Genomic DNA, 24,711 nt, shown 5'->3' on the forward strand with positions numbered 1-24,711 from the left:
AGAGTGAAGTAACCTTGCAGTGAATTTGTAATGTTCTTAGTCATTTGTTTTGAGCACCATCTTGTGGTCAAATGTGTGAATTTATCAAATCAGCCTTGGTGTGGCAATGCATACATTTCCAGAAGATCTAGAAATTATTCACATGTCAAAACAAAAAACAAAAAACCCCCATAAATTAAAAAAAAATGATTGTATGTGCTATTTGAGATCACCCATCTAGTGTAATGATAATGCAGTTTTGCCCATTGCGCCCAAACATAATGGTGCCCCATTGTCAGTAATGCTCGAGTGTGGATTGTTTTTCCAGTAACTTGCATGCATCTCTTTGTGCAGAGTTCCTTTTGGGTGATTCGTACCCATCTCTAAGCTGATTAGTTAAATATAGGGGAACAATCTGTAGCTCTAAAGTAGACGTGCAACCAGAGATTATAAAATTTGATCTTTGGTAGCACATGCAGAAATTTCTCATTATGTCTATATTTATTTCATCTTTTTCATCTCCACGTTTTCTATGGTTTATAGTACACATAGTAAGTTAGAATATTTGTTTATGTACATAATTAATAAATATATGTTGGAGGTACTTTACTTTTTTAAATGAATGAATAAAAAGCTTGGAAGCTATACTCCAAAACAATCGGACACTCAAACTGTGTTCAGATATGCATATTGAACAACTCAAAAAAGGTACCGAGACAGTTAATAGCTTTAAAATCATCCTCCAAAGCTGTATTTAAGGAAAATTCTACCAAAGCAAAGCGTTCTTATAGTATCATTTTGATTTTAATTATATCATTAAAATATCCCATGGCAGGGTAGCAGGACTCTTCACTTGGAGTTCAACTCCACGTGTACATTTCAAAATCCTCTGAAAAGTTCCTGTTAACTAATGAGGTATGTTACCTGTATTAGGTGTGTTCCCTGAAATAAAGGTTTATATCAATCTCTAGCATATTTGGGGAATGAGAAAATGCTAGAATTCTTAAAATATGTCCAAAATCTAAGGTCATTTAGTCAATTTTATTTTTTTCCCTCAAAATTAGTTCAAATGCTGCAAATAGTCTGTCCAAATTGAGTGAAAGACTTAAATTTATAGTGCTGTTTCTTTTCATGGATTTGCATTTATGTAAAAATTATTTATATAATTTATGTGGTAGACATTTGAGTTATATGTGGATTTTAAAATAGTTTTCAAAATGCTTAGTAGTAATGTGTTCTTTCACTTAAAGATTCATATTTCTTTCTAAACTTTGACTAATTTTTAAGCCGTTTGTTTTAATGACAGGTTCTGGAAGGTCAGCCAGTAAATATGTTGGTGACAACTGTGTTTGCAAAGGATTTTGACGAAGGAAACAATGCAGAAGTCGTATATTCAGTATCTCCAGGTAAAAGTCACCCTTCATAAAAGAATTGAGAGCTTTTAGAATTTTCTCTTTTGAGAAAGTTGAGATAGTTGGTAGCAACTATCTACCTTCTTCTGGGAAAATGGTTAATGATGAAAATAACACCAGGTACAAACAAAATAAATTTGTTATTATCTAGAATCACCTTTATTTTAAAAAAATAACTGTGCTTGCTTTGGCAGCACATATACTAAATTGGGGCCCCTGGGTGGTTCAGTTGGTTAAGCATCCTACTTTGGCTCAGGTCGTGTGATCTCACGGTTTGTGAGTTCGAGCCCCACGTCAGGCTCTGTGCTGACAGCTCAGAGCCTGGAGCCTGCTTTGGATTCTGTGTCTCCTTCTCTCTCTGCCCCTCCCCTGCTTGCACTCTGTCTCTCTGTCTGTCTCTCTCTCTCTCAAAAATAAACATTAGAAAAATTCAAAATAACTTAAAAATGTAATGTAAAATCATAGTGGTTTTTGAGTGTCTCAAATAGAAACCAACCAACCATCCACCTTAATGAATATTTTTCAGTAATCTGAAATGCAAATCAACTTTTATTGAAAATAAAGTATTTAGCGAATCAAAATTGTATTAAGTATAAAGAAATATGATTATGAGTACCAAGAAGCTATGAATCTTTATGAAGACTAAATATTCTTAAGGTCAAAGTAAACCATACCTGGAAAAGGTCACATACATTCATATATATATGTGTGTGTATGTTGGAACTTCATATTTATGTTTTTGTTTTAGAATGTACAAGTCTCAGATTTGTTCCAGTGATAAGCTTTAGTTGGCATTACATTTTACACTCTTTTCAAAAGATATTTGTTGCTTTGTCATGTTTGTGACAAACATAAGAAGGCAAGAGATAACATTACCTATTATGCAGATAATGTCCACATGGAAAACCCAAAAGATCCTGCAGTCAAACCATTGGAATGAATAAGATAAAAAACTTCTGGGAACTATGTCAATATACAAAAACCACTAACATTTAAAAAAACGAAGCAGATTTTCAAAGATCTCACTCACTGTAACAAAGAAAACCATAGGATATTGGGGCAGATTTACTGTGAAGTAATGGAGTTTAAGTTTCAGGGCCTTCACCTGAAGGGCTCTTCTGGGATGGGAGTAGGGGGCAGTGAACAATTTATATTTGTAATATGGTCTTACTTTTCTTAAAGAGAGCCCCTTACATAATAGATTTCAAAATCCCCCAAATCAGGATCATCCTGATAGGAGCAGAGGGAGGAAAATTTCAATGAAAGACATTCAAGACCTTTAAAGTAGAAAATAACAAAATATTTTTTAAATGTTTATTTATTTCTGAGACAGAGCATGAGTGGGGGAGAGGTAGAGAGAGAGGGAGACACAGAATCCAAAGCAGGCTCCAGGCTCTGAGCTGTCAGCACAGAGCCTGACGTGGGGCTCGAACTCACAAACCATGAGATCACGACCTGAGCCAAAGTCGGTCGCTCAACAGACTGAGCCACCCAGGTGCCCCAGAAAATAACAAAATATCAATGAAAGATCTTAAAGAAGAATGAAATGAAAAGGAGTATCATGTTCATGCTTGGGAAAGTTCAAGATCCTAAGGACGATGTGATGGATTGTTGAGTGATAATGAGCCTGTTGCATATACACACACACACACACAGACATACACAGAAAAATTAATATATTAAGCTCTAATCCTGCTCTAATACCATTATTTAGAAGGAAATAAAACCATGTGATATATTACTCATGAATATATGGACTAGAAACATAAACCACTACTTTTAGAAAAGGGTCTAGTTACGGAGAAGGAGGGGAATGTGATTTGGAAGTATACCCAGATCCTCCGCTGTAGTGTTACTCTGTCATTTATTAAAAACTTCTGAAGAAATTTTGCGAATTGATGCATTTGGAAATGTTTACATGGATGCTCAGCATATAGTTCCGAATGTTTGAAATATAGATTATTTTTAAACCTTAGCTTCTAGAATGATACTTGGGGCATAGCAATATAAAAAATGATGGTATATATTATGTTATTCATACCTTTGCTTGTACTTCATCCAACTGCTAAATAGAGGAAACTATAAAATATAAGAAAAATAACAAGATAAAAATAAATATAATACAAATAAAGACATGTATAACATTCATGAAAATTTCCTACAGTGTTCTTGTTAAGAATTAAATAAATGGATCAAAGCATAGAAATCACAAATAAATAGATGTTACATAAATTCCTGCTCCACCCTCCAACTTTCTTTTTTTTTAATGTTTATTCATTTTTGAGAGACAGAGGACAGAGTGTGAACAGGGGAGGGGCAGAGAGAGAAGGAGACACAGAACTCCAAGCAGGCGTCAGGCTCCACGCTGTCAGCATAGAGCCCAACGTGGGGTTTGAACTCACAAACTATGAGATCATGACCCGAGCTGAAGTTGGATGTTCAACCAACTGAGCCACCCAGGCACCCTCCAACTTTCTTAAGAGCAGGAATTGTTTTTTATTTGCCTTTATATCTTCTATAACTGGTAAAGTATCCTTGAAGAAACAGCTGGCTCCAGGTCTCGGACAGGAAATCTATAAGATGAGTCTGTGCCATTTTGTCCTACCAGCTACAGGAAGCCTACTACAGATTACTAGGATCATACTACAAAAATTCAGGAATCAACTTTAAGAGGATCCCACTCTTCAAAGAAGGGACAGTTTGAACATCAATAAGAATAATAATGGCAATAGATTGAAACCCTGCCAATGTGTTTAATTCATGCTTAATGATTCTTAAAACAGAAACTAAACAAACTTTTCATTGTCATAGTTGGAGCCCTAGATGATGTTAGTGAGCCAATCCATTATTCTGAGCACTGTTAAAACAAGTTTAGCATCAACTATTTATTCTGACTTTCCTGGGATGAACTGTCCCATTGGATGACCAAGATGTAGATGAAAGTTTCTCTTTATTACTATATTCCAGCTAATAAATGAAGAATGGATGATAGACTCAGAATATTGTACTTTGCAACACTGAATGTATCTTTAGTGAATGTATCTTTAGCTGTGCATCAGCTAATGATGGGGGCCAACATCAAAAAAGGAGGCCATCAGACATGTGCTTTTGAAGGAAAATGCAAAATGGCACTTTATGAAGTAAACTTGCCCCCCCCAAAACTGAACCTGAATCTGATTCACTTTCTAGAACTACCTTCCCATTTAAGGAACAGAGAACAGAGGAACATATTAAGCCACATGTTAGAGATGAGAAACAGTGAAATCCAGATCATGATAAACTTCAGGATACATGATCCATTTCTTGACCAAATGAGTTGCAAGAACAAAATGAAGACCTGGATAACAAAAGTGCACAGATTGAAGAGCTATGCAAATAGAGACTCTATGTTGAACCTGAGCTGAGCTAACCAAAAAAAGAAAAGAAAAGATAGTTATGAGGCCATGGAAATTTAAAACTCGCTTTACATTTGATGAGATTAAGGGATAATTACTAATTAAAAAACTTTTTTTAATGTTTATTTTTGAGAGAGAGAGAAAAAGAGAGAGACAGAGCATGAGCCGGGGGAGGGCAGAGACAGAGAGGGAGACACAGAATCTGAAACAGGCTCCAGGCTCTGAGTTGTCAGCACAGAGCCTGACATGAGGCTCGAACTCGGGAACCAGGAACGGTGAGATCATGACCCGAGCTGAGGTCGGATGCTCAACCGACTGAGCCACCCAGGTGCCCTGCTAATTATTAATTTTTAATAGAATAATGAAGTCCTGTGACTATATTAAAAATGTTCCTTTTTAAATTTTTTTTTAAAGTTTATTTGTTTGAGAGAGACAGAGACAGCATGAGTAGGGGAGGAGGAGGAGAGAGAGAGAGGGAGAGAGACAGAGAATCCCAAGCAGGCTCCACACCGTCAGCACAGAGCCCGATGCGGGGCTCGAACTCACGAGACTGTGAGATCATGACCTGAGCTGAAATGAAAAGTCACTTGCTTAACCAACTGAGCCACCCAGGCAAACTTTTCCTTATTTTTTAGAAATGCATGTTGAAATATATACAGAAGAAATGATAGGATTTCTGGAATTTGCTTGAAAAGAAGATGGTAAGGGGAAATTATATGAATGGGGAATAAAGATCAGTCATGAGTTGATAATTATTGAAGCTAAAATGATAGGCACACAAAAGCTCATTGTTGCATTCCTTCCACTTTTATATATGTTTGAAAATTTCCATAATAAAACATTTAAAAATCTGTTACGTTTCTTGCCTATATTTTTAGTATTATTTTATGTTTGTATACTCACAGAGCTGAGAACAAATAAAGCTTCCAAATTATATGGTTATGTAGATTAGTTAATTCTTTATTTTCTGCACTGTCAGTTAACATCGATTTCTTAATTTCTGTGTGTGTCTATAGAAGGTAGTTCTGATCACTTCAAGATTGATGCCAACAGTGGTGAAATCAGAACAACCACAATACTTTCACATGACTACAGACCTTCCTACAGGATGACCATAATTGCCAGTGACCAGGGGGAGCCTCCTCTTCAAGGACAGGCAGTCATTAATATTCAGGTAATGTTCCATTGTCACCGTACAGTGTGAAAAGATATTCTGAGGGGTGACTGGGTGGCTCAGTCAGTTAAGCCTCCGACTTTAGCTCAGGTAATGATCTCGTGGTCTGCGAGTTCAAGCCCCGTGTTGGGCTCTGTGCTGACAGCTCAGAGCCTGGAGCCTGTTTCAGATTCTGTGTCTCCCTCTTTCTCTGCCCCTCCCCTGCTCATGCTCTGTCTCTCTCTCTCTCTCAAACATAAATAAACACTTAAAAAATAAAAAACTTTAAAGGTGTTCTGAAGGTTTTTGTTTGATTTTTATACAAATGTTATGGTCAAAATTCCTTAAATAATGTGAATGCTGTATTTAGAGAGCACCAAAGATTCATGTGTGTCTTTTTATTAGGACTCGCGAAATGATTAGACCCAAATAACTTTTAACTTTTGACTTTGTACATTTCCTGACAAGATACTTACCTTTCTCACTACATAGGCTCACTGCATTTACATTGCTCTGCCTCTGAAGAACAAAAAAAAGTGTCTTGTCTTTTACTTTTTCCTAATTGCAAGGACCTGGTAAATTTGTGGGAGAAACTTGTATGTAAACACGTGGTCAATAATAAGTCACATAGTTCTTTGTCATTATTTTTAAATTTAGAAAAGTCACTTGAGAACCGTATTTTACGGCTTTGCTTTAATCATAATGAGCAAACAACTTGTGGGAAGTCTTCATTGTAGGAAAAATTCACACTAACCAGTCAAAGATGAGATGACTGTGCTTAGCTAGATTTCTTTGTTCATGCACATGATAATCAGTAATATTAGTATAGATGTGTGTAATAATCAAGAAGAGATATCCCTAAGAATTCGCTTTCCAAATTATATTCTTTGTTGATTGAGGATATGTGGGTTAGGAGAAAATTCTATATCATAATACTTCCAAGTCTCTGGTTTCAGATAAACAAAGACACATGATACATAAATGTGCACAGATGTGGCCATTATGGATATATCGGTCTCTAGGATTTAGAGTAATTTGGAGAAGTATCTATCCCACAGTCTTGTTGAAGAATCACAAAGCCACAATTCAGCTTAACTGTAGCACGGTCTTACCAAACCTCATTTCACGCATTAGAACAAACAGGGAAGTGGAAAATTCTGTACTTTCTTATCTCCCAGATACTATCACACATTAAAACAAATGGGGAAGTGGAAAATTGTGTACCTTCTTATCTCCTAGCTATTACGCAATTTTCAATCTTCAGAGACACCTTGGAATTATATAATAGAAAAAGACGTTTTCTCACCAATTAATATGTGTATCATACAAATGGAAGGGATTTGCTTCTGAAATACTATCATCTCATCTATTGATTCATCTGTTACAAAGTATCCCAAATTAACACCTCCTTTCCATTCTTATTTCAGGTGATACCTCTATCGAAAGGGAGAGCTATCATTTCCCAGAATATTAGACACTTAGTTTTACCAGAAAACTTGAAGCCTGCAAAAATAATGAGCTTGATAAAGTCAGCTGATCACCTTCAGCAACATCATAATGGAAAGTTACATTTTAGTATTGCTGCAGATGACAAAGATGGGCACTTCAAAATTGACAGCTCGACAGGAGACTTATTCCTTTCTAAGGAACTTGATTATGAAATGACATCCCATTATTTATTCAGGGTGGTTACTAAAGACCATAGCAAAACCCCTCCCCTGAATAGCACGGTCTTCCTTAATATTGATGTGGAAGATCAGAATGACCATTCCCCATCTTTCCAAGAAGAGCTCATCGTGATAAGCGTGGAAGAGAATGTCCCTATAGGGACGCTGGTGCATGTCTTCAATGCCAAGGATGGGGATGGCAGTTTTTTGAACAGTAGAATTCAATACTTCATCGAATCCCACCACCCTGGCATGAGTCCCTTTCTTATCCACCCCTCATTTGGCACATTAGTCACTGCATCCCCGCTTGACAGAGAGAGAGTTCCAGCTGTCATGCTGACAATAACAGCATCCGATCAGGCTGTGAATGTGACAGACCGGCGCGTGGGATCACTAATGGCAAAGGTAGTGATTTTGGATGTAAATGACCACAGCCCCACTTTTATGTCTTTCCCCATGGCCCACATCAAAGAGGATGCCACAGTGGGCTCTTTGGTGCACCACATAACTGCTCAAGATCCAGATGAAGGAAGGAATGGAAGAGTAACATACAGCATCCTTTCAGGGAATGAAAACATGGCCTTTATGCTAGATGAGTCATCAGGTACTGTATGCCATTGTCAATTAAAGTCTCTGATCACTTGCTTACATTTGTCCTTTTTGTTTTCCTATGTGAAAATAATTCTCAAGATATACTGGCTTTAAAGAAATGTGACTTGATTTACTGTTTAACTTACGTATATGATAGGCACAGAGGTTGTATTTAGAGAACCAACTGTAATCGACCTTTTTGTTGAAATTAAAATCGACTGTGCTTTGTTGCTAGCTCACATTTCATGGGATGAATATACAGTGGCAAACTTCTTTGGGACTTTGCACTGTGGGTCCTCACAGGGCCCAAAGTAAATTGAGGCAGAGCAAGACTAAGCGTCAGCATTGATCAGACATTAGCATAGAATCCTATCTGTAAGATTGTGCAAATACACATTTGTAAATAGTTGGAAATACTGTATTTGTAAATTATTGGATTGATATGGGCATTAAGACCCTTACTTTCACATCAGCTGTAACATTTTATTTTTTGCAGAAGCATTTACTCACCGTCGCCTCTGTCACTTATTCAATGTCATTCACTGTCACTTCACTTTTCTTGCTGTCACCATATTGCCAGATAACATCTCCTAGAAATTTTGATGAGTTTTGATGGAAGATTACATGTATAGAGTGTCATTCTTGTGAAATTGGAAATTAACATTCCTCAACCTGATTTGAAAAGATGGACTAGCAAAATATAATAAAGCCATTTCTGCATAAGTCTTAGATAAAACATCTCAGATGTACATACCATTTGGCCCAACTGTTAGTTAGGAACATTATCTGGAATGGGACTGAATGTATAGGATTTGGAAGTCATGATTATAGTCTGGCTATATACCATTGGAAAATTTCATCAAGATATTTATTAAATCCTGTACATATGGTTCCATTCTGAGGCACGCATGACCATCACCTAAAAGCCCAACTGACAGAGAGATAGTCCAGACTCAGCTGCTGATTTCTGTTAGAGCAGGGGTCTCCAAGGACCTGTTTCAATGACACTTAAAATGTTTTCCAGCATGGCTAAGGAAGGTCTATTCCAGATCGTTAAAGAGGATGGATAAAATTAGAATCATGCTTCAGTAATATAGGTATCACGACTCTTGAGCAATGGTACTGGCTGTTTCAGTGGAGATATTTTTGAAAAACATAAATGATCCTTGCTGAATGCATTCAGAGAAGACAGGCTATTTTTCTTCACAAAGCTCACATTTCTTATGAGGAAGACATAGTGAGTTTTGCAATGGCTTTGGCTCTGAAATATAAAGTGATAAGTAATTGAAAAACTATCTTATGAAATCTAAAAGGGCAAGCTTCTTTAATTATATGAAGATAAATTCTCATAGGATAAGCATGTGTTAGAGAAGCAAACAGCAATCCTAAAAGAAGAATTATGAGAACTGGAATCAGGTAGCAGCTCTATGTGTGCAAGCTTTGTAACACTTTGCTTAGGTAAGTTACATGCTTTGGAGTTTATTACCTGAGTCATAAAGTCTTAACTATCTTTTGTTAGTAAAAAAAAAAAAAAAAAGATAGTTAACGGAGAGTAGTATAAAGAGATGTTAAGTCTTTATCTTAAAGAATATAGCCATACTCACCTTTTTGTAACTTGGTCACTTTAAAACATTAAACACGACATGTCATTTGACCTGGAGTGTATACTCTCGCAACCTAGATTTGTTTTTTTGTTTGTTTTAGTTTTGTTGTTCGGTTTTGGTTTGGCTTTGGGGTTTTTTAATTTTTTTTTTATTTTAAGGAGAGAGAGAGCATGTGAGAACAGGGGAGGGGCAGAGGAAGGGAGAGAGACAGAGAGACAGAGAGAATCCCAAGCAGGCTCTATGTTCAGTACAGAGCCCAATGCAGGACTCGACCCCATGACCCTGAGATCGTGACCTGAGCTGAAATCGAGAGTCGGATGCTCAACCAACTGAGCCACCCAGGCACCCTTGTTTTATTATTTTAAGTAGGCTCCCTGCCCAGTGTGGTGCTTGAACTCACAACCCTGAGATCAAGAGCCATGTGCTCTATCGACTGAGCTAGCCAGGCACCTCTAACCTAGATTTTTTAAATGAAAGTAAAAGTTGGATAGGTAAATAATTTTGATGTAATCATCTCCATAGATAATGATATATGATAGATTATTTCTGAATTCTCATTCATTTTATAATTTAAATTAGAATGTTTGTAGTCTTTTAGTCAAAATTATTTTTATTTTTTGGCAATATATATATTTTTTATTCTTGGTAATATATAAACTCAACGTCGGTTTAATAAGATTTATTTTTTTTTAAAGTTTATTTATTTAGTTTGAGAGAGAGAGGCAGAGAGAGGGAGAATCCTAAACAGCCTCTGTGAGAGCCCGATGCGGGGCTTGATCCCATGAACCATGAGATCATGTCCTGAGCTGAAATCAAGAGTCTCAACAGTCAGATGCTTAACTGACTGAGTCACCCAGGCACCCCAATAAGATTTATTCTTGAACAAAGAAAACGTCTGAATTTTTAGCAAGTTAGGTAATTTAGACAAAGGTGGAGTAACCATGACTTCTTTAAAAAAATGTTTCTAGGGGCGCCTGGGTGGCGCAGTCGGTTAAGCGTCCGACTTCAGCCAGGTCACGATCTCGCGGTCTGTGAGTTTGAGCCCCGCGTCGGGCTCTGGGCTGATGGCTCAGAGCCTGGAGCCTGTTTCCGATTCTGTGTCTCCCTCTCTCTCTGCCCCTCCCCCATTCATGCTCTGTCTCTCTCTCAAAAATAAATAAAAAACGTTGAAAAAAAAATTTAAAAAAATGTTTCTAATATTTCTCTTCTCCTCTTTCAAATCAGGCTTACTAACAACAACTTGTCCTTTGGATTATGAAATAAAAACCCAGCACATTCTGACCCTTCTGGCCCTGGATGACGGCATACCCGTGCTTTCTTCATCCCAGACTTTGACAATTACTGTTCTTGACGTAAATGATGAGGCACCAGTATTTCAGCAGAACTTGTATGAAGCTTCAGTTAAAGAAAACCAAAATCCAGGGGAGTTTGTCATAAGGGTTGAAGCTATGGACAGAGATTCAGGTAATTTAAAAGTATAGAAACTTGGCGATTAATGCCAAAAACAAAAATTCACATAATTTAAACTAGTTATGGCTCAGAAAAATGAAGACAGTTGCTACTTATCTCAAAATTCTAATACTTCTTTAATTAGCATACACATAAAAACATATACACACGTAAAGATAATGTTTGCTTCAATATGGCTTTTGTTTGTATTGATTTATACTATTTATGGTAGAATGATACACACCTAATTAATTTGTATGCAACTTACTGATTTGATCTTGATAATAAACTGAAAAAGTATAGACAAAGTATCACATTTCCAGAGTGTAATGGTTAGATACATTGCATACAAGAAGGTAAATGGTTCTGTATTTCCTCTATATATAGCACAATGGAAGAGAGAGGATGCTTGGGTTTGAATCCTAGAACTACCCTTTACTTCAGCTGTGTAACTTTGAACAAGTAGCTAATTCTATCTGTTGCTCTGTTTGCTTATCTGGAAAATGGGGATAATGATAGTGCCTAATTTGTAGTTCTGTCATGAGTATGAATGCATTATTACATGTGACTGGCACAATAAGTGGTCAATGAATATTAACTTATGTCATTACTGTTATTACATAACAGTTATTACATACTGTTATTACATAACAGCCACTGTGTCCAGACAAATGACTTTGAAGTGAATGAATTGACTGTAGCTAGTAATTTGTAAATGTCTTAGAATTGCTTTTCAATATCACTGTGACTTTTTCTATGTAAGATTCAGTAATTTTAATAATGTTGTTTATATTTAAAAAAATAATGCTGAAAATTACAGTGAAGTGTTTGCCATTGAAAGCATATGCCAATTTTCTCCATCTGAGTTCACACAAATTGCTTAATAAGCTCATCTTTTTACCTTTTGCATATATATATTTTTATTATAGAAGATTCAGACATACATTATAATTGGACATCTGTATACGCTACAAAGTGGTTACTCCCGCAAATCTAGTTACCATCTGTCACTCTACAATTGACATTTTTTTACTCCTTTCACCCACCAACCGCCTTCCCCTCTGGTGACCACCAGTCTATTCTCTGTATCTATGAGTTTCTCTTCACTTAATTTTGTTCCTTTTGTTTTTAGATTCCACATGGGACTGAATCATAGGGTATCAGACTTTCTCCTTCTGACTTATTTCACTTAGTATAATATCCTCAAAGTCCAAAGGTCCAACCATGTTGTTGCAAATGGCAAGATTTAATTCTTTTTTATGACTGAGTAGTGTGTGTGTGTGTGTATCACATTTTTTAATACATTCATCCATTGATGGACATTTAGGTTGCTTACATATCTTGGCTATTTTAAATAATGCTTTAGTGAACATAAGGGTACAAGTGTCTTTTCAAATTAGCATTTCCATTTTCTTTGGATAAATACCCAGTTGTGGAATAGCTGGATCATGCAGTAGTTCTATTTTTAATTTTTTGAGGACTCTCCATGATGGTGTTTTCCATAATGGTTGCGCCAATTTATATTCCCACCAACAGTGTGTATTTTCTTTTCTCCACATCCTATCCAACATTTGTTATTTTTTGATAATAGCCATTCTAACAGATATGACATGATATATCATTGTAGTTTTGATTTGCATTGCCCTAATAATTTGTTATGTTGAACATCTTTTTATGTGGCTGTTGGCCACCTATGTGTCTTCTTTGGAAAAACGTTTATTCAGATCCTCTGCACTTTAAAAAATCATGTTGTTTGTTTTTTGTCGTTGAGTTTGAGTTCTTTATATATTTTGGATATTAACCCCTATCAAATGCATGATTTGCAAATATCTTCTATTCAGGAGGGTGTTTTCTTGTTTTGATGATGATTTCCTTTATATGCGGAAGCTTTTTACTTTGATGTATTCTCGTTTGTTAATTTTTGCTCTTCTTTCCCTTGACTTTGGAATCTGATCCACAAGAACATCACTAGGACTTATGTCACAAAGTTTACCACCTGTGTTTTCTTCTAGGCATGTTATCGTTTTAGGTTTTACATTCAAGTGTTTAATTCATTTTGAGTTAATTTTTGTATTTGGTGTACGATAGTGGTCCAGTTTCATTTTTTTGTGTGTAACTGACTAGTTTTCTCAACACCATTTATTTAAGAAACTGCTCTTTCCCCATTGTATATTCTTAGCTTCTTCTTCATAAATTAATTGTCCATGTATTGTGTGGGTTTGTTTCAGGGCTCTTGGTTCTGTTCCACTGATATCTGTGTCTGTTTCTGTGTCAGTCCCATACTGTTTTGATTACTGTTGCTTTGTCGTAGGAAATCAGGGGGCATGACACCTCCAGCTTTGTTCTTTCTCACGATTGCTTTAGTCATTTGGGATCTTTTGTGTTTCCATACAAATTTTAGAATGATTTGTTCTACTTCTATGAAATATGCCTTTGGACTTTTGATAGGAATTGCGTTGAATCTGTGGATTGCTTTGGAAAGTATTGATATTTGAACAATATTAATTCTTTCAATCCATGAATGAGCCAACCTTTTAAGTTCACCTTTGTATATAGCAAGTGGCATTACATAATCCGTATAATTAAAAAAAAATTTTTTTTAATGTTTATTTTTGAGAGAGAGAGAGACCGAGTGCAAGCGAGGGAGGGGCAGAGAGAGAGGGAGACACAGAATCCGAAGCAGGCTCCTAGCTGTCAGGACAGAGCCTGAGGCGGGGGCTTGAACTCGAAAACCGTGAGATCATGACCTGAGCTGAAGTTGGACGCTCAACCAACGGAGTCACCCAGGCGCCCCATCAGTATAATTTTTTTAACAAAAATTGTAATAGATATGCCCATGGTAATATTAGTATTAACAGTAGCATTTTCTTCCCAAATTGTTCATCCAAGGGGTAAAAGATAGACTTCCTTGAGCTTTTACACTACATTGTATACCATTTTAGATGCTTTGCCCCTTGGGAAAACATCATCTTTTAATGAAATGCATTTTGCATAAATCTGTATATGATGCTGCAAAAACTTTCTTTTCAAAGACTAACCTAATTTTCTCTCTTTTGACCAGAATGGGGCAGTATGATCACAGAATTACTCTTACTATGCTCAAGGACACAGGGCTGGAGTGTGGTACCAATTCTTCCTCCCAACTTGTACTTATAGAATTTATTTAGCACATTTTTGGCAGTATGGTCTTAAGGGTGATAGAAACAATGGAAAATATACATAAGCTTTGTGTTTCACAATAGTTCAATAAAGTTCTCTTAGAATGCTCTCTGGTGTAAATTGAGCAACATAGGGCCCTGAGCAACACAAAAACTACTTCCCAAAGTTCACAGACATATGCTGAACATGTCACCGATGTGAATCCATGCAATCATTAGGAGTCATTACTCATCAGCAATTATTAAAATATATAAAATGCTTCCTCTTCTTGACCTTACTTTATCTTACTAATTTTAGTTTTGGTAATGGACACTGCTAAGGAATCTCTTGCTTCAATGTAAGAAGAGAGAGAAAAGCATTTCTCTCAAATTTTTACATGTATCAACTAAAACTGATTATCATAAATATGCATTCCACTTTTTACTGTCAGGTTGCCTACTGTTGGTGTTATTTTCTTTTAGAATAAACCTGTTACTTAAACTGAATTGAAGACTTCGTTATGCCAAAGGTTATGGTTTGCTGGATGGAGAATTTAGATGCAAAATTTTTGTGTTTCTGGCTTTGCATTGATGGATGTTTGAAATACACATTAGCATCTTCATGAGTCTCATGCACCTTGACATGTTGTGGAGACCATTTTGGCTTACTGTTAATCTCAGTGTTTTTAATGAGGCCAGATTTGTTAAGCAAGTGCCTTTGAATGTATTTTCCCTCAACCTTTTGTTGTTTTTGTTTTTTTGTTTTTGTTTTTTATCTTTGCTTGTTGGTTTAAAACAATGAAAAAGAATTATGCTTAAGAACTAGATGACGTAGTCAAGATTTTAACATAACTGGCATCACATTGGAATTTATGAATGGTTTACTTTTAGTATGTATTTTTAAAAAATAGTATAGCGTTACTTAATACTAGAAAGCTTACCATATGTTTTTAAAATTGTAAGCCTACAGTGTTGTTTGGCCTTCAAAACCCATGGGACTTCGAGCCCTGCATGTTTATGATGTATGACTCACACTAGTACTAACAGGAGTTTTTTCATGTATTAAAAGGGAAAAACAACTACCAGGTTTTAACTAAGATATTAAAACTGCTACAGCTTTGGTACCACCAACAAGAGTTCTATTGTTAAGGAGAAAAGATTTACCCCCGGGGGCGCCCCTCCCCTATTCCCTGGAGAAAGGGTGCCCCCGCTAGGGCAGATGAATCTCTCCTGCTGATATATTTGCTCAATAGTGGTGAATACAAGATCATTTAACAGCACGTTGCCATGCAAAAAAATGTCAAATTCTATAATGAGATTTTATTCTCTATTCCATAAAAAAACTGTACAGTTGACCCTTGACCAATGTGGGGATGAGGAGTGCTGACTGCCCCTCACACAGTCAAAAACCCACATTTAACTTTTGAGGCTCCAAAAACTTAACCACTGGTAGCCTGCAGTTGACCAGAAGCCTTACTGATAATGTAAACAGTCAATGAACACATGTTTTGTAGATTATATGTATTCTATACTATATTCTTACAACAAAATAAGCTAGAGACAAGAAAATGGTTTTAGGAAAATCAGAAGGAAGAGAAAATAAATTTACAGTACTATACTGTATTTATAAAAAAAAATCCACGTGTACATGAATTCGTGTAGTTCAAATCGTGTTGTTCAAGGGTCAGCTGTATTCTCTGTCTGAGTTTATTTGGAATTAACTCTGGATCTGATTTCCTGAAAAATGTCTTGTGCTGGATTACAACTTCACACGATAGCCTATACTTGGAGCGAGGGAGAAACACTGCCATGACAGTATTTCATCTGTTTCGTTGACTCTAAAACAGCATTCATTGTAAAATGCATCTAACTTCAGAAATATTCAAATGTGGGGAAAAATAAGCCTTAAAATTAATGAAATAGTAAGCATGAAAACAAAAGAATAAGAACCACTTATAATTTTCCTCACCCAGAGACAATCACTATTAAAACTTTGATTTAGTCTTATTTAATGCAGGGAATTGTCATTGTCTAATTATTTACTTGTCTCTCTGCCCTTTAGGCTGGGAACTTCTCATGGATTTAGGGCATGTTTTATTCACTTTTATCCCACGTCCCTAACGTAGTGCAAGCTAAGACATAGTAGCTCAGTAAAGATTTTGACTCTGTGATTTGAGAAACTGGAACATCTGTAAAATAACCTGCTTCAAGTTGCCTTCACTCTTCAGAATTCATTCATTTGTTTATTCAATTCAATCAGTCAGGCATGATCCTATTTTGCTTTAGAAATGTCTGACTTGTGTGGGCATTCTATGGTTGAGGAGTTCCATGACAAATGATCTTCCTAAAAAGTAAACCTGAAAATAACACTCCTATGGTCAGAATTCTTTATTAATTCCTCATGGTTTTGAGGATGAAGTTTTATTTTCTCTTGTTTAACAGCCATTCACTTTATGCAGTGACTCTAGCTTTCTTCTCTATCCTCAACTGCTATCCCTCTCCCACCCTTGACTCCAGGACAGGGCTCTGCAAACTTCTCTCTGTAAAGGGCAAGGTACTAAATATTTTAGGTTTTGAGGACCATGCAGTTTCTGTCACTCAACTCTGACGTCTCACCAAGACAGCAGCAACAGATAATACATAAAGAAATGAGAGCAGGTGTATTTCAGCAAAACTTTACAAAAGTGGCCAGTAGTCTATAGTTTGCCAGTGGGTGGTCTAATAGATACATCTAATTAAGACATCTAAGTTACTTGCCACTTTCTGCACATTAGATCCAGTTGTGATGTCATCAAAGTAGTGGTTCAGTATGATGTTCTATTGGATCCCAAGATGAGCAATATCTCTGTCAAGTAGATGATGGCCAATAGTGGAAGAGATTACATAGAGATGTACTCTGTTGTTTCTGCTGGGTAAAAGCAAATCACTTCTTTTTTTTTTAAGGTTTTTTTTTTGTATGTAATTTATTGTCAACTTGGTTTCCATATAACACCCAGTGCTCATCCCAACAGGTGCCCTCCTCAATGCCCATCACCCACTTTCCCCTCTCCCCCACCCCCCATCAACCCTCAGTTTGTTCTCAGTATTTAAGGGTCTCTTATAGTTTGCCTCCTTCCCTCTCTGTAACTTTTTTTCCCCCTTTCCCTCCCTCCTGGTCTTCTGTTGAGTTTCTCAGGATCCACATAGGAGTGAAAACATATATATCTGTCTTTTTCTGCCTGACTTATTTCACTTAGCATAACACTCTCCAGTTCCATACACGTTGCTACAAATGGCCATATTTCATTCTTTCTCATTGCCAAGTAGTATTCCATTGTATATACAAACCACATCTTCTTTATCCATTTGTCAGTTGATGGACATTTCGGCTCTTTCCATAATTTGGCTATTGTTGAAGGTGCTGCTATAAACATTGGGGTACAAGTGCCCCTATGCATCAGCACTCCTGTATCCCTTGGGTAAATTCCTAGCACTGCTATTGCGGGGTCATATGATAGATCTATTTTTAATTTTTTGAGGAATCTTCACACTGTTCTTCAGAAAGGCTGCTCAAGTTTGCATTCCCACCAAGAGTGCAAGAGGGTTCCCGTTTCTCCACATCCTCACCAGCATCTATAGTCTCCTGATTTGTTCATTTTAGCCACTCTGACCGGCGTGAGGTGGTATCTCAGTGTGGTTTTGATTTGTATTTCCCTGATTAGGAGTAACGTTGAGCATCTTTTCATGTGCCTATTGGCCATCTGGATGTCTTCTTTAGAAAAGTGTATACTCATGTCTTCTGCCCATGTCTTCACTAGATTATTTGTTTTTTGGGTGTGGAGTTTGGTGAGTTCTTTATAGATTTTGGATACTAGCCCTTTATCCAATATGTCATTTGCAAATATCTTTTCCCATTCCATCAGTTGCCTTTCAGTTTTGTTGATTGTTTCCTTTGCAGTGCAGAAGCTTTTTATCTTGATGAGGTCCCAATAGTTCACTTTTGCTTTTAATTTCCTTGCCTTTGGAGATGTGTCAAGTAAGAAATTTCTGTGGCTGAGGTCAGAGAGCTTTTTTCCTGCTTTCTCCTCTAGGGTTTCGATTGCTTCCTGTCTCACATTCAGGTCCTTCATCCATTTTGAGTTTATTTTTTGTGAATGGTGTAAAAAATGGTCTACTTTCATTCTTCTGCATGTTTTCTGTCCAGTTCTCCCAACACCATTTGTTAAAGAGACTGTCTTTTTTCCATTCTGTCCAGCTCTCCCAGCACCATTTGTTAAAGAGACTGTCTTTTTTCCATTGGATACTCTTCCCTGCTTTGTCAAAATTAATTGGCCATACATTTGTGGGTCCAATTCTGGAGTCTCTATTCTATTCCATTGGTCTATGTGTCTGTTTTTGTGCCAATACCATGCTGTCTTGATGATTATAGCTTTGTACTAGAGGCTAAAGTCTAGGATTGTGATGCCTCCCACTTTGGTCTTCTTCTTCAATATTACTTTGGCTATTCGGGGCCTTTTGTGGTTCCATACAAATTTTAGGATTGCTTGTTCTAGCTTCGAGAAGAATGCTGGTGCAATTTTGATTGGGATTGCATTGAATGTGTAGTTAGCTTTGGGTAGTATTGACATTTTAACAATATTTATTCTTCCAATCCATGAGCACAGAATGTTTTCCTATTTCTTTGTAGCTTCTTCAATTTCCTTCATAAGCTTTCTATAGTTTTCAGCATACCGATCTTTTACATCTTTGGTTAGGTTTATTCCTAGGTATTCTTGGTGCAATTGTGAATGGGATCAGTTTCTTTATTTGTCTTTCTGTTGCTTCATTATTAGTGTATAAGAATGCAACTGATTTCTGTACATTGATTTTGTATCCTGCGACTTTGCTGAATTCATGTATCAGTTCTAGCAGATTTTTGGTGGAGTCTATCGGGTTTTCCATGTATAATATCATGTCATCTGCAAAAAAGTGAAAACTTGACTTCATCTATGCCCACTTTGATGCCTTTGATTTCCTTTTGTTGGCTGATTGCTGATGCTAGAACTTCCAATACTATGTTAAACAACAGCAGTGAGAGTGGACAACCCTGTCGTGTTCCTGATCTCAGGGGGAAAGCTCTCAGTTTTTCCCCATTGAGGAGCTGTGGGCTTTTCATAAATGGCTTTTATGATGTTTAAGTATGTTCCTTCTATCCTGGCTTTCTTGAGGGTTTTTATTAAGAAAGGATGCTGAATTTAAAATCAAATCACTTCTGATTGTTTTTACAAGTTGGTATAGAGTGTTTGTTCTCAGAAGATGGTCTCCAGGGTCAGGGCACCATCATTCACAGCCTCCAGAGGCCAATTAGCAGAGGGGCATTTAAAGGATGCTGGCATCCTTCTAACTGATATCTTTCCCAGAGTCTTTGTAAAGGAAGAACTGAACTCTTGGGAAATGTACCGAGGGTAGGGGTAGAGTGCTGGGTGGGCATGTCATACATGGCAAAACTGTCCTAACATTCCCAGTTCTTCAAGCTTTTCGAATCTTACTGTATAGTATGCAGAAGATGTGGCATCTCAACCTCAGTGAGGATAGGCCACTATTAAATCAGTCCATCAAAGAAACTGTCAAGAGACATAACTGTATGAATTAACACATGACACCAAGAATTCCAGCCTAAACCAAAATTGTGTTTTATTTTCCTGGGTCTCACATCCTCAGAGATGATTTCCACACATATTCCCCAGGTTTTTTCTAATATAAATTAGAAAAATTGTGCCATTCTTTAGAAGTGGAGCCAGATTTGCACATGACTGCCTGTAATATGTTGGGATGACTGTACTTATAGGTCTTCATGTGAATAAACGTCTCCTTGCTAGAAGTTACCTGTTGTGTCTGCCACTCAGTTTGAGTCTGATCTTCAGGGAGATTAATTTTAGGGCTTGCAAGAAGCTTTCTGGTTTTTAGTTATGACTTGGCTGCAGGTTTAAAGCTTCAGCTTGTAGTTTTCTTTCTGTAAGTTCCTAGTACAGTTCAGAAACAGCTATCTCACATCATACTCGTTTTTACTATCATATGGCCATTTGGTCCTCTAAGGAATTTGAGTCCTTTGATAGTAACTTCCTCATAATCGAGTGCAGGTGATAATTTAATTGATTGTGCTATCACTGCAAGTCATGAACTGCTAGTATCCCATTTCCCATAATCAAAGAACCCAGCACTGTATGCAAGGCCAAAGACATAACCAAACTCAGAATCCCTGATACCTGAGACCCATCCTGCTGCCAAGTTCTCTATCAGTCAGGTGCAGCCAGGAAAACCAGAGATTATAATACAGGTGTTGGAAGGCTAAGTAAGCAAAAGGGGAATCCGGAGATAACCCAGGAAAAATAACCATAGAAACAGCTATCACCCCTAGAAGAGGTCAAGGTTATCAGAACCTAAAGAGAAAATTAAAGGGCCTTGCAGAGCCTGGCTCTGGGAGTGCCAGAAGATTGAAAGCCATGAGCAGTTACTACAGGAGATGAAAAGACAGCGCTGACAGAGACAGCGAGCAAACAGAAGGGGGTCCCACGGCCTCTCCTTCTGACTTTCACTCTCCCTCTGGTGTCCCCTGGCGGCAGACCAGAGGATGGAGTCCATTGGCAAGACAAGACTGTGGCTTACAGATCCCCAGCCCCAGCATCATGGGGCAGAGCAGAGCAGGATGGATTTAGATCCAAGACAATAGTTTCATAACTAATAGCCATGGAAAGAACTGAGAGAGGAGCATTCAGAGAGATCAGCAACTACTAAGACCTGACAGAAAGAAATGAAATATGTTTGCTGAACAGAAGGGAAGCCAGCGGGACCAGGAGCATAGCAGTGGAGTACGTGAGAAGAGGTTGGAGAAATAAGCAGAACCCATATAATGTGGGGCTTTGTAGACTGTACTGAGGTGTTTGGATTTTACTTTGAATGCATTCAAACATTCTTTCTTCTTTCTTACGTGTTAAATCCTATTCATCTTTAGAGGCTCAGCTTAGACAGAAGGCAACCATACTTTCCCAGTGATGTCTTACGTGGAATTGTAGTTGCTTGCTAACTTATCCTTGTGCCGTGCTATTCTGCAAGCACTGTGAGGGGAGAGAATTTGCCTTCCTGCTGGAAGTTATATTCTTAGCCCCTGGCATGGTACCTTAGCATCTACTGTCACTCTCTATATATGTTTATTTAATGAGGTAATGAAAAACTGTCTACCTCGGGTGAGTCTTCCCTGATCCACTTCCTCAGTGATTTCATATTTTCTATGACACTGTCTATAATTCATTGATATAATTGCTTGCCCCACTAGAGGGAAAGTTTGAGAACCAAGATAATTACTTATTATTCAAGGGTATCTTTCCAGTGCCTGGCACTCAGTATATGTGCATATGTGCAATGAACACGTGAATGAGTGAACACACGAATGAATGAATGAACACATGAATGAATGAGACAACCAAAGACCTGAAGACCATGCAGACACATGGATGTCATCTGCATATGGGTAAAGACTTGAAGACAGTGGATTGGGAAAGAGGTGGGATGAATTCCTTCCTCCACCATCTTTTTTGTCTCTCCCTCTCATCTGTTTCACTTTGTTCCTTCTTTTCCATCTTTTTTTAATATGAAATTTATTGTCAGCTTGCTTTTCCATCTTTTTAAACATCAGTGAGCAATATCTGAAGCCACAGAGAAGAAAAATCAGATAAAAACTAAAATAACCAGTATATTTTACAACCAGAAGGTCTTGGTGACTGTAGAAAGAATAGCTAGGTATGACATTTTCAAGCTAGCTGCAGAGAACGGATAGCATTTTTAAAATAAGCTTAGCTATAATGAGAAGGAAAAAAAATCTTGATTCCTCTAGACAGAGAAGAATATAATTTAAGGGAAATAATTAATGAGAAAGACTAGACATGAGGAAAATTCCTAAAAGGAGCACTGGAAGGATTACTCTTGCCATTGAAACAGAAACCAGGAGTTAGAGTTGAGTTTAGACGCAGAAAGTTGAGGGAGTGCTTTCCTGATGCCTTCATTTTCTCTGGGAAATATGACAGAAAGCCATCTGTGGAAGTGAGCCCAGAGGTGTTGGGTGGGAGACCTTGAATAGGAGAGGGATGACACAGGAGAGTTGGAAGGGGACTGCTGGATGATGATGACATTTCTGCAGCCTCAGTCTATGCTGTTGTGACATTTTCTTCCAGCCCCAGTTATCTGCTGGGTATCCAAGGAGGGCAGAGAGATGGTTGGAATGATGCTGGCTTAAGGCTTTGCTCGGCATCTTTGGCCAAAAGCCGCCAGACTGAGGAAACTGTCACAGTTGTGAAAGTGATCATTCATGGGTCTGGGCTGGAGAGGGAAAGAACCGAATTGAGAGGGGTGTCTTGGAGAAATGAAGCGGTCACAGTGCTATAGGTCTTGAGGTCTAAGAGCAATATATGTATGTGTCCCCACACACACACACACACACACACACACACACACACCTCTCACTAGGTGTATGTCATAAGTATACCACTGAATATCTTCAGATCCCTATTTCCAATATGGTTAGTAAGGTGATGAAATTAGACTGAATAATCTCTATTTTATTTTTATTTTCTTGGTGCTCATGTTTGATGATGCTGTGTTTCTTCTGGATGATTATAGGGTATAAGGTGGAAGAAGGAAGGCACTAATTAAATTCTAAAAGAACCATATTTTAAAGTTATTTCACATAATTTCAGTTATGAAGGGTGTGAATTTGGGAGTGTGAAATGTATGTAAAAAATGTATGTATGCAAACTATAGGTATAGATAAGAATCTTGTTTATCCTTCATAATATACTAGGAGGATTAAAGGTGAATGGCTTGTTGTCTCAGGAATCAAAGCTATATAGGATAATGGAAATAATAAAGTCTGAAAGTTTCTAAGAAGTCAGGAAAATATCGGGTACAATGGTAAGGCACACTACAAAATAATGGGAACAATGGGAGGAAGAGAAAATATAAAGAATTGAGTTTAAACATTTTCTGGGTTTGACAAGTGTTGGGAATTAAAATATTAAACATTTTAAATAAAGATTAAAATAATATATAATGCAGGGTATAACATAATGTATAATGTATGATAAAATCCTCGGGGCACCTGGGTGGCATAGTCGGTTAAGCATCCGACTTCAGCCAGGTCACGATCTCGCGGTCCGTGAATTCGAGCCCCGCGTCGGGCTCTGGGCTGATGGCTCAGAGCCTGGAGCCTGTTTCCGATTCTGTGTCTCCCTCTCTCTCTGCCCCTCCCCTGTTCATGCTCTGTCTCTCTCTCTCCCAAAAATAAATAAACGTTGAAAAATCCTATAAGTGAGTGAATTGATTTCAAAAATAAAGGGTCCAAAATTAAATGGTGCTGTTCTCCATGTCAACTCCCTGAAGGCAGAGGCCGCAGCTGTTTGATTCACCATTGGCTCTTGGGCCATTAGGTGTCACACTATGTGACACCATGTAGTGACACCAAATGGTATACACCATTTTCATAATGTACTAAGAGATAGACAGAAATAATACATTCAGCCCGGAATTTTTAGAATTTTTGTGTTGGCTACAGAAGAGAGATTATGTGATCATTACGAGACCAAAGTAGTCTCCAGGATTATTAAATAATCATTAGTGGAATAATAAGCCTAATGTCTACTGATAGAATGGTATTTCGGGGGGACCTCTGACCATACCATATCAAACCTATTGATTGTATCTTATTAGACTTTATTTTCTCTTAAGGCCATTAAAATGCCTGCAGACTATGTCAAATATCCTTTCCCTTTCGAGTGACATAGTACATTTATTCTTACATAAAACTGGCCTTGTATTCCACTCCCTCCAGCACTCAGTCCTATGTTATAGCCTCTAGACCATAGTGGAATGAAAATTTTTAAGATTGGCAAGATGGAAATTTGTAATTGAAGTTTTTTGGTGTTGTTGTTAAGGCCAAAGAATAGTATTTCATCTTTTATTGAAGTATAAATTCATATACTCTAAGTACTATGTCTGCTCCTAGATTTTTGTCAGTTAAGAAAGAAGATAGGAAAATAATTAAACGGAACTTGTATAAGGGGCAAATAAGCTACAACAGCCTGGGATACACTCATTAAGTTAATGGTATGAATGATCTTCATAATCAATGATGGAGATGATGTAACACTTTTCTTAGGGAAGAAATGAAACCCCCAAAATTGGGAAACATTATTTTCAAAATGCATGATAACATGATACCACATCTCTCACTCCAAATAGGAGACTGAATGCTAAGTAAAAAACAAAACAAAAATATGCATATAAGCAAGTCTACGTGCTTTCCTCCTGTAGTGGA

The 24,711-nt window shown here is 37.4% G+C and overlaps 1 protein-coding gene across 1 annotated transcript in view; it reads left to right on the forward strand.

Annotated features, from left to right (window-relative positions):
- The window catches only part of LOC122468918 (protocadherin-23-like), a 125,734-nt gene that overhangs the window by 40,933 nt on the left and 60,090 nt on the right, over positions 1-24,711 (forward strand). The window contains 4 exon segments of the mRNA XM_043555857.1: positions 1,286-1,385; positions 5,803-5,960; positions 7,367-8,210; positions 11,026-11,265. Of these exon segments, the coding sequence (XP_043411792.1) occupies positions 1,286-1,385; positions 5,803-5,960; positions 7,367-8,210; positions 11,026-11,265 (1,342 nt within the window).

The sequence above is a fragment of the Prionailurus bengalensis genome, chromosome B1 (genome assembly GCF_016509475.1).
Source record: "Prionailurus bengalensis isolate Pbe53 chromosome B1, Fcat_Pben_1.1_paternal_pri, whole genome shotgun sequence".
In the NCBI taxonomy this organism is placed as follows: domain Eukaryota; kingdom Metazoa; phylum Chordata; class Mammalia; order Carnivora; family Felidae; genus Prionailurus; species Prionailurus bengalensis.